A 10,446-nucleotide genomic window follows, 5' to 3' on the forward strand; every position below is an offset into this window, starting at 1 on the left:
TACTGTGCACTGTAAGAATAGCTTGTAATAGTTTTAGGAATAGTTTTTTCTCTGCGTGTACGTCATTACACTTTTTGCTTTGTTGTTGCTGAGGTTGTTCTCCAACTGACCAGACTCTCAAGTGCCCTGAGGTCTTGTCTTCACAGTAATTAAAATAGATTAACCTGTTAGGTATAGAATCGAATAGGTGATAGCGAAGAAAAGTGTCATCTTTTCTTTATAACGGAAAAACTCTTAAATTAATTGAATGAAAGGAAGGCCAAATGGTTCCTAAATAAACAGGCCCAACGCCAAACATTAAACATGCCACTTCTGCAAATTTTCCAGCAAATGACGTCAAAACGCCATCGAAATGAGCGGCCTGTGCGGATCTGTCTGTAAGGCGGCGACAGGCTGTCACATTAATTGTATTATGCTTGTCTGGATATCCGGTAATTCCAGACAGCTGCGAAATGATGTAATTTCCGTGTGCTCGATGCAATAAATGCCCGGCAGCGACAAACCGACTTTTTTACACCAACTGCATACAAACTGTGTTTTTTTTGTGGATGTACACGTGTGAATCATGGCTGATGATAATTCGCTGATGGGTTGCATCAACCTGGTAATCATGATTAATTACGTATGTCACCTGTGGAATTTATGAGCATTTGATTTCGTCGTATATGTTTTTTTCCAAGGAACGTGTGCGCAATGGAACATGCACGGCGTCTTGGTCTTTATTTTGGTCGACCGCTTTTTTCGGTAAGGGGTGATTTACGACCACCTTGACCTTTTTACGTGTCAAGGGCGAATGTTTTGTATATATAAAGGAACATTAGTCCTAAGTTTTTTCAGTAGTTCGTTCAAATACAAACAGCAACAAACTTTTCCAGTGTTTCACTTTTAAACGCAACGGTATTACAATGTCGAGCGTACTCTTCTTTGTCGCATTAACCGGTAGTTTCCTGCTGGCGACAAATGCCGCACAATCCCCATGGAGCAGCTTAACAGGCGGAGCACCAAGTGATGACCCATTCAATGTCGGTGACGCGCTGACGGTAAGCAAAGTCAGTTGTATGGCAAACACAACAACAACGTAAGCGTATCGTGATGTTGGATGCCACCAGTGCAATCTAAGGCTCGTAACCTTTTTGTATTCCAAAGGTAAAGCTAGCGGTTGCTAATGCAGTTTACGTACCGTAACCTATAGATAATCTATCAGCAGCGGTAACAGCAGTCTCGACGCATGTAACCGTGGTAACGTTCGTTTCATTTGTGTAATAAATTGATTTGTGTAGAATGTGAACACACAAGTCAACTCGTTACTGGATCACGCCCGCAGCGACCGTGTCAAGCGCTACGCCTCGTCCGACTGCCGCGACATCATCTCGGCGTCCGTTGTGGCGTACAAGCCCTGCTACCGCATCGTAATGGCCGGTTACACCAGCAGCAAATGCCGCGAGACGCGTGGCTACGTGTACGTGGGACTGGCGGCCTGTCTGGATGACGTCAGCGGAACCGACCGCAGCAACCTCTTCACCGTCTACGAAGCCTGGAAGAGCCTGGACTTGTAAATGCTGCCGGCATCCGCAAATACAGCATACTCACTGGTGGCGGTTTTTGTCGGCAATAACGTACAAAGATTTATCATGTAGCGCTTAATTAGGTTCGCGTGGTGTATGGTGTTTATTTAGCTGTCACGAGTGACGGTTGTTTCTGGGGTGATGAATAACTGGAACGGACAGAATATACAGTCTCCCAATATTCCTCAACAATAAAAAAATTTAACAACTGAATTCAACCTGTCGGTTCACTATTAAAAAATCCAGTAATTAAATTAAGAAACGTGACAAGAACATATAACCAAAGCGCGTAAAAAATCTTGGTTCGAAAAGAGAAGCGCTTCTTTGCGCATGCGTTAAAATGAAGCGCATACTGCTTCTGTTCCTACATTTTACTGGTACAGTTTATTTGGTATAAACTTCCTAATTTTTAACTTGTTAAACACTTCAATAGAAAACCGTTTTAATGGGTGTTTTGTGAGTAATCAGGTACAGTGTATTTAGCGGCGTGCCTGGTTATCAGATCAGATGCGATCACGCATCGCCTTGAGGATGATATCGCGTGAGTCTCCGTCGCTCGTGTGCCAACTAAAACACTGTGCCGCCACAATTTAATATTGGCAGGTTTTATTGGACGTTTTTGTCTTGACTGTCTTTTGCCTAGATGTGAACAAAAAGCAAACAGCAGCTGCAGAGTAGCGGCAAGCGTGAAACCTGAGCAATATACACATCGAGCAATATACTTCGCCTTCGGGCATGTTTATCATCATTACGTCTTGTAAAAAGCGTAAACGATGCCGGTATTTTCGTAAACGATGCCGGTATTTTCGTAAAAGCGTAAACGATGCCGGTAAACGATGCCGGTAGTTTTTCACAGCGTGAAGCGTTTAAGCGGTAGGAAAACTGAAGGGGAATTATGAACAAAAAACTTTTCTATCGCGAAACCGTGCTGTGAGACCCGATGAATGCTAATATGCCGGTTACTGTTACGTGTTCGTAATCGAAGGAAATCAGCGGTTCCGTCGAGTTAAAGATTACCAGTTTATTGCACAAAAAGCAAGACAAGATAAAGACTCAGTGATACACTGAATTACAGCACTTGATTATGAACGCCCAAAAAACGGCTGACAAGCGATACGAGCTCGTACAATTACATGTATGAACACTACAGAAATTATGTACAGTAACTAATGGCTAGCTGCGCCGACGATGGACCTTGTGGCGTGTTTTTTTACAGATCGAGATTTCTCCATGCACGGTAGATGGTTAAGAGGAAATCCCGATCGTCCCCGCTGGTCTCGTCCAGGCAGGCGGCCAGTCCTTCGTAGACCGTGTAGCGGTTGGAGCGGCACTTACTGCTCGTGTAACCGGCATCCACCAGGCTCTTGCACGGCTTGAAGGCCGCCACCGCCAACACCATGATCTCCTTGCAATCGGTCGAAGCGTAACGTTTCACGCGGGACACCGGGGAGCGGTCGATCAGGGAGCGAACGCGTAACAGCAGCTGATTGGCCTGAAAACAACGAGAAAGGTCACAATTCGTGGCTGGTTAACTTCAGATAATCGCATATAACTGGGTCTCTATGCCGTTATTAAAAGGCTGTAGCGAAATTTAAAGTGCGTAGTTATGGGTGCAGTATCGAGTATCAATACTAAGTGAAACCGTTGGTGACCCGCTGTAGCCATCGCTTACCAGAAGGTGACCGCTAGTAACCAGAGTAAAAAAGACAGCCGCACACGCTAGAACATTGGTAACCTACGTTAACGGAGTATGTTTCGCCCAGAGCCGCGTCGTTATTAGCGGCAATGGCGGTAGCAGCGGTGACGGCTGTTAATACAAGCAGACAAACCGTTACAGGCGACATGGTTGACATTTAAAATTTACTAAGGAAAATTTGATTCAGCTTGATAAGAAAGTTGGAGAAGTTATGGGAAAGATACAGTGTTCCGTGTTCCCCTGCTTTTTATACCGCTCTGACGTCTCTCCTTGAGCTCACGCAAGGTGAATTTTTTTGCTGATAAACATCAAATTTATTACTTTGTTTTTCTTCCAGTTACCACGTAATACGCACGGAATCCTTCCCACTTCCAGCGGAACAGTGTCAGTTTGTACGTACTCTGTTGCATCTTTACCGTATTAAGCTTAAACTGTACGGTTGAGGGACAAAAATGCATGGAAAAATAACCGACCAATCAGATTATTTGTTTTCCATAATTCTCGTAAAAAACTATGTGGCAGTGTGTTACGAAAATTTTACCGGTCGATCTAGGCACCCTCCATCGGTGAGCTAGTAAACAAACCGTTTGTGGTGGGAAATTGCGTGATGATACCATGATCGGCAGTGTCTGTTGACGAGATACGTTTGCCCGCGGGATGTTGATCATTTTTTTATTAGCGCTGGTTTTTCTAATGTACGTCATATCCGCGTGATTTTTTATTACCGCTCATCGGTAACATTTTGTCATGCAGCGCTCACGCAAGTCTGCCGTATTGTTTTCTTCAACATGCAATAAGACAGATAAAACTACCGAGATTGCATAAAGTATACATACGGTATCGGATACCACAACACAAATAAACAGCAAAAAATAAATTGTTAAAATTTATTTCATCGTCAGAATTCACCTGTGCTTTAGTGCAACGTATTATGTACAGTATTGTGAACTATGTTTCATGAAACATAGTTCGAAATTTCCTTTGTGCTTGTACAGAATGATCATTCTGTACAAGCACAAAGGAAATTTCGATAAACAAAGGAAATTAGTGTAGAGGGAAATTAACCAATATTTAATAGTAATCGAATAGGTTCATCCAAAAATAATTTAAAGTATGCAATATGCGTCTATTAAGGTACATAAGCTTATGATAACATTAAAATGTGTTGTAAAAACTGTAGATTCGGATACGTTTATTTGAACCGTTCACCACAGTGCTGCAAATCACGGGATTTTCACACCACCGAATTTCCTCAGTTTATCAGAAAATCAGTAAATCTTTATAATTATTTTAACAATCGTATTTATGTGTACAATACTGGCACGCAAAATAAAGCAAAAACAGTTTTTAAAAATTCACTGCTCGCCATCTTTTTTCTCGGCGTCCTGTAGTGACCGGTACACACGAATCATGTACTCGATAAATGCCGTAAAGTACGTCATACACTTGGCCGACAGATTGGTGGCGAACTCGATGGACGTCGTGTCGGACAGTCCCGGACGTTGATCGCTGACGTCGAAGCTGCCGCGACTGCACACGATGCGCACCATGTCGTTCATGGAGCGCCGCTCCCGTACGCCCAACTGCTCCAGGATCCAGCGGTGCAGATTGAACTGGACCGTGCGGCAGTCGAAACTGTTGTCGCCGTTGTACACCGCCGTGGTGGCGCTGATCAGTTCCATGTTGGTCTCGCTGATGTTGAGGTGGCCGCGTCGGCATTCCAGGGTGAAACGGTCCATGGTGAAGCACTGGACGCTGGGTGACATTGGTGACAAAGTCGGCGAACCTGACGACATTCAAATTTTACGACATTGGTGACAAAATCGGCAAATTAGTAATGGCGGCGAATTTGAAAACAATATTAGCGACACTGGTGACAAACTTTTACGACATTGGTGACAAAGAGGATGCTGGGAAATCTAGCAATACCAGTGAAAAAGTTCACGAACCTGGCGACAGTTGTGAGAAACTTGACGATGTTGGCGACACATTTGGAGACAAATTTTGCGACACCGACGACACACTTGGTGCCGCTGTCGTTGTCACCATTGTCGGTTTTGCATTCGTGTCGAACACCGGGAGATCCGTTGGTAGCACGAATCCATCGCTCGTCGCCGCCCGTGCCGTGGTTGACACTGTTGTCGCAACTGTGGAAATGTCCACTGCCTTGTTTAAACTAAGAATCGGTGTCGTGGTGGATTCGGTCAGCGTTGCGTTGAAATCCGTCGAGTTGTTGATGATGACCGAGACGTTTTGGCTGTGTTGCACGTTATGTTTGGTAGTGGAGTTGGGCTTCCGGTGTGTGAACATGAGGGCGCTGGTGATAAAGTCCAGGATGGCGTCGGTGAACATGGCCGACACGTTGCCCTTGACGTTGGGATTGTCGGTGAATTGCAGTGACGTCATCGCAGTTGTGTTACCTAAGGAATTACCAATATAATCAAAATTATTATTTTCACCGATTCTCGTGCGCGCAGTTTGAACTGTAACAATTATTGTGGAAGGAGAACTTTGCCGGTTAAAATTTTCCGAAGGTCTAATCGAGAAATATACGTCCAAAAATTGCCAGCTTAAATAACACAGCTATATTCACTGATACACTGTATTAAATCATACACGTGTAAAAAAAAATATTTATTTTTCGGCGCACAAAGAATAACTACAAAATCGAAAGATACTTTCGAGACATTTTGTCCTAGAAATAAGACAAGGTGTTTTGTACCGGAGATCTGTGTGGTGTTGGCTGGGGTGGTTGCCGCGGTCGTTGTACTGGTTTCCGTCGTGGTTGGCGGCGTCACAGTCGTGCTTGTTGTGGTAGCATTTGTCGTCGTCGCCGTTGTCACTGTTGTTGTGACCGTGGTCGTTTCGTCATCCTCCGGGTTCTCCGGCTCGCTTTCTGTAACGGCCGCCGCGGTCGTTGTCATATCGGGAAAGGGTAGACTGGGGGTTTCGCACAGGACACCGTAGCGGAAAGTGTCGCAATCGGTGGCGCGCCACTGTCCCACCACGGCGCTCATCTCGGCGCATTCCCGCGGGTCGCTGACCGTACTAGGCCGTGGTTCCCCTATTAACGGCAGCAGTGGGAGATAAGACTACGTGTGATCTTTAATTCTATACCGGGAATATAACTGATATACAAAAATACTTAAATTATTATTGGTAATTGTAGCAGCAATATGCGATATTCTAAAACAATAACTATCATATACACCAATACACCATCAAACGCGGCAAGCTTCTAATACTGTATGTACTACGTATTGCATAATTTTATACAGATTTACAGACGGACTTATCACGGTTAAATTTATTAATAGAGGTTGTTTAAAACAGTTTCCAATAAATTTTACTAATGAAGATTATTTGAAATAGTTGAGAATTGAAATTCTCGTTTTATGTACAGAGTACTGCTGCTACTGCACACCCCTTGTCAACGAAAAGAAATGTAGAAGTTTTAACCCGAAAATTAGTAAAAAAAAGTTTGGAAAGCTTATACAGCTCTATCGCACCAAGTGTGGACACTTTTTCTCAAAAATCACTAAAGGTCAGGAGTCGACAAATTTATAATTATTTTATTTTGATATGGTTGCTGCATGTGTTTAGCATGTTTTGCATTTTGGTTTGCCCTGCTGAAAGCGTGTTCTAATTTACTGCGATATAAAGATCAAAACCGACCGGTTTTAAAATTTGGCTCGACCCATTGACTATGGTTGCCATCTTCCGACTTAAAATTTGTTTAAAAATTTCACTGATGCCGCAAAGCAAAATTAATACGTTAGGGCTGTTTCGCAACCAAGGCTCTTGCGATATATGCAGGACACCTATCGAATCCCATGAAGCCTGCGTGACCTTTGCAAAGTTACGGCGGGCCTCGTTATATACGGGGATGACCTCCTTTGCGCCTTCGACGAACAGCCGCCGAATGTCGCAAGCACCCGTTCTTGGTAAAATCTCATTCAGAAGGTATTGGGCGTCTTTTTTAAGCTTTTCGTCCGCACAGTAAGCCCGAGGCATCTCGTTCCAGCAACATTAAGCAGCAGTCTTAGCTTTTTTTAGTCGCCGCTTTAATGGTTTTTTCTTCCATTCGTCCGGCACTTATACCTACTCGCCTGTGTTCTTGATATTTGTCAACACTCTAAAATAAGCTAACGTGACCCACGACTGATTCATGGAAGTTATCAGTTCGAGGTCACTCAGCTCCATGTGCTAGGCAACCGCATTTCTCGGTATGTCCTTTTTACCATAGAAGTCTATGGGAGAACCACTTTCTTCCGGGATCACCGCAAGCAGTGATTAGCATGATGCTTTTGATAGCGCGTAACGGACACCTTGTGGATCATTCAATAACTTCCAAAAAACTGCACGCAAAAATCTTAAGTGGTGATACTTTTCCAGGAACATTCATAAGCATAAAACAAACGACCGCTACCCCCTCCCCTAAAATAGCGCTGGTCTCCCTACTGGCACATCAAAAGACCTTGGCTTTGATGTTTCTGGATCCGCAATAAAAAACTACACTAGAATAGTGCAAAACAATAAACAAAATGACGTACAAAATTATTTTTAAATTTATTTTATGCAACTGTCCACACTTGGTGCGATAGAGCTGTACTGTATTTGTACATGTAAGTACGATACGTATTTAAGCAAACGCTCAAATTTTGTGTGCCATCGTGGGCATGCAGGCGCCTTTGCACTATACAATATCTCACGACTGCTAGCATCGTTTGCAGGAGTGTACTGTACTGTATTCTGTAGTCTGAAATTAAATTTTGTCGGCAAATGCCAACCAGCTGCATGGAATCCGAATAATCAATATATAAGTACATGTGTTATACAACAGTATGTCGATGAAATTACCCATAATTACAAATACGTATAGAAGTTTTGCGATGTATAACTGGTGTTTGATTTACATATTACATATCTATTCTCTCCGAGTTTAACTTTATAAATGTAGATACAACCGATTTAAGTAGCTATTTTAGTTAAAACTCTACGCTGTATTTATCTACGCATTTGTTGTTTACGCTAGGAGATGCGAGTAAATTAATCAATCATTATTACCAACGAATCAAAAATTAAGTCCGATATTACATATACTGTATAACGAAAAATCACCTGACCAACACATATGTACACAATTTAAATTTCATAAAGAAAGATACAGTAACTGTTGAAAAACAAACTGTACCCGTGGACATCTATGTATATACCGTTTTAGGTGTCCACCTAGGATTTAAGTCTGCATTTTAAGGAATAATACCAGAAAGGTCACCGTACCAATGGACCACTTCGTGAAGCCGCCGTACTTGACCTTCGTATCGGCCCACTGCCAGCCGTGTTGTCCGGCACTGTTCGGGTTCTCGGCGATGCTGAGTCCCAGCCAGATACTGTACCAGGTCCCCGACAGGTAGCGCTCCAGACAGCGCTGCTCCCCGGCCGAGCGGATGGTGGGCATGGTGGCGTTGATGGACTGGCAGAGATCCACGGCATCCTGGTAGGTCAGTGTGTAGTTGCTGGTTTGGTTGATGTAGCAGTGGTACTTGCACTGCAAGTTGTACAGCGGCGGACAGTAGCCGTACTGCCGGGGACGGGCGGTCTGCGGCTTCTCTACACGTAAGGAAATTCCACATATTAAATGAAATTATTTGAAATTTTCGGTATTTATTGTAATTTCATATTGATTTATTTGTAATTATTCCATATTTTATTTTCTTTAACAAATTAAATCTGTTGTACATAATGAGCTTCACCCTTTATCAACCATTAAGGCTCATACGGTATATTGACGGAAATATAATCGTATTATTATCTGCAAAATTGTGAATAACGTAGAACGATGGCACCAAAACGGGCAAAGCGACTGCGTATAATACTGTGCTTAAAGTCTGCTCGTAAATAAATTACAACGTGAGCTTTTCTGTGTGGAAAGTCTTTTAATACAAATTGTTTTTTTTTTATAAAATCGAGATGCGCTTTTTTATTCTCATAATAATAAATCCGTGCACAGCCCTAAACGTTCTCGGAGAAAATCGCTATTATTATCAAATTAGAAAATTAATTCATTTTGATAAAATAAAATCATATCTATATATGGGATATATGTAATGCGGATTGCGGAAGATCAATTTTGAAGAATCTCAAGTGTGGGTAAAATATCGGTTAAAAACATAATTTAAAGTTATTTAAGTACAGTATTCATATTATATAACAAAAGCTAATAATACGTACTTGCGCCGTATACTGTTGGACTGGTAGTCAATAACACAACCGGCATCACGACAACAATTATTCCCAAAATTTTATAAGTAAAGAATTTTTCCATGGTAATCGGCAGCATCCCGAAAAAATCACGAATATCAAACATAACAAACAGACAGTAATTTCTCGACCCAAATTACCCGGCGACACGGCGTAAAATAAACATTTCATCAAGATATACCGCGGAGCGAAATCGTAAGTTAAACAACCGTCATGTTCCGCAGTAATTTTCGCGGTTGGGCGTCGGCGCTTAATCTGCCGGCAGTCCATTGTACATCCGACAGATCAGGTGTAATTTATTTTATTTCTTACATCCGCCCAGCTGTTAAATGTATATATATAAAGATGCGCGCGATTCTTCAGCGGCGTGTCAATGTTTTATTCATGTATCCAGCCTGCCGGGCACGATCATATTTAATCCACACAACTTTCACTGCTTAAAAAATATCCTCAGACTTATTGGTTAACTGTCTTTGTTTTTCCTGATGACTCGGCTTCGTTATTTTGACACGGCAATAACCTCCCATAAAATTTACAATTTTAATTATCCTGTCGTCTCGTTGTAATCGGCACTACATCATATACAGGGACAACGTATACAGCACTCTGTACCAATTAATAGATAATTATTATTAATTGTACACATGACAAAATACACCACAGAAATGTCCAGTAAGGTTTTTATTTTATCGTTAATCCATATAGGCTGAAATGATTTTTCTGAATTTTTATTAATCCATTTAGATTTTCATTCACTCAATAATAATAAGTTAGCAACAGAGTATTAATAAAAACTTAAGAAAACAAATCCGAAAATAATCATCCGAAATTATAAAGTAATTACTAGGAGATTATCAATAAAAATCGGGAAAACCAATGATTTTTATAATTTTTGCAATAAATAGTAGAAATTACAGATGT

At 41.9% G+C, this 10,446-nt stretch overlaps 3 protein-coding genes across 3 annotated transcripts; 1 reads left to right on the plus strand and 2 right to left on the minus strand.

Moving 5' to 3' along the window:
- The first annotated feature begins 773 nt into the window (after positions 1-773).
- Positions 774-1,778, plus strand: LOC129588790 (uncharacterized). The gene is made up of 2 exons (XM_055483173.1): positions 774-1,040; positions 1,281-1,778. The coding sequence occupies exons 1-2, from the start codon at positions 906-908 to the stop codon at positions 1,554-1,556; spliced, it is 411 nt and encodes a 136-aa protein (XP_055339148.1). The 5' UTR covers positions 774-905; the 3' UTR covers positions 1,557-1,778.
- A 793-nt stretch (positions 1,779-2,571) lies between these two features.
- On the minus strand, positions 2,572-3,495 carry LOC129588814 (uncharacterized). Its single transcript, XM_055483202.1, has 2 exons — positions 3,305-3,495; positions 2,572-3,057 (listed from the first exon to the last, which is right to left on the minus strand). Exons 1-2 carry the CDS (start codon positions 3,416-3,418, stop codon positions 2,776-2,778), a joined length of 396 nt encoding a protein of 131 aa, XP_055339177.1. The 5' UTR covers positions 3,419-3,495; the 3' UTR covers positions 2,572-2,775.
- A 1,055-nt stretch (positions 3,496-4,550) lies between these two features.
- LOC129588827 (mucin-2-like) lies at positions 4,551-9,826 on the minus strand. Its single transcript, XM_055483220.1, has 5 exons — positions 9,496-9,826; positions 8,545-8,874; positions 5,984-6,325; positions 5,211-5,681; positions 4,551-5,047 (listed from the first exon to the last, which is right to left on the minus strand). The coding sequence occupies exons 1-5, from the start codon at positions 9,629-9,631 to the stop codon at positions 4,617-4,619; spliced, it is 1,710 nt and encodes a 569-aa protein (XP_055339195.1). The 5' UTR covers positions 9,632-9,826; the 3' UTR covers positions 4,551-4,616.
- Positions 9,827-10,446: the final 620 nt, after the last annotated feature.

The sequence above is a fragment of the Paramacrobiotus metropolitanus genome, unplaced genomic scaffold, assembly GCF_019649055.1.
Source record: "Paramacrobiotus metropolitanus isolate TYO unplaced genomic scaffold, Prichtersi_v1.0 Parri_scaffold0000031, whole genome shotgun sequence".
Taxonomy (NCBI): domain Eukaryota; kingdom Metazoa; phylum Tardigrada; class Eutardigrada; order Parachela; family Macrobiotidae; genus Paramacrobiotus; species Paramacrobiotus metropolitanus.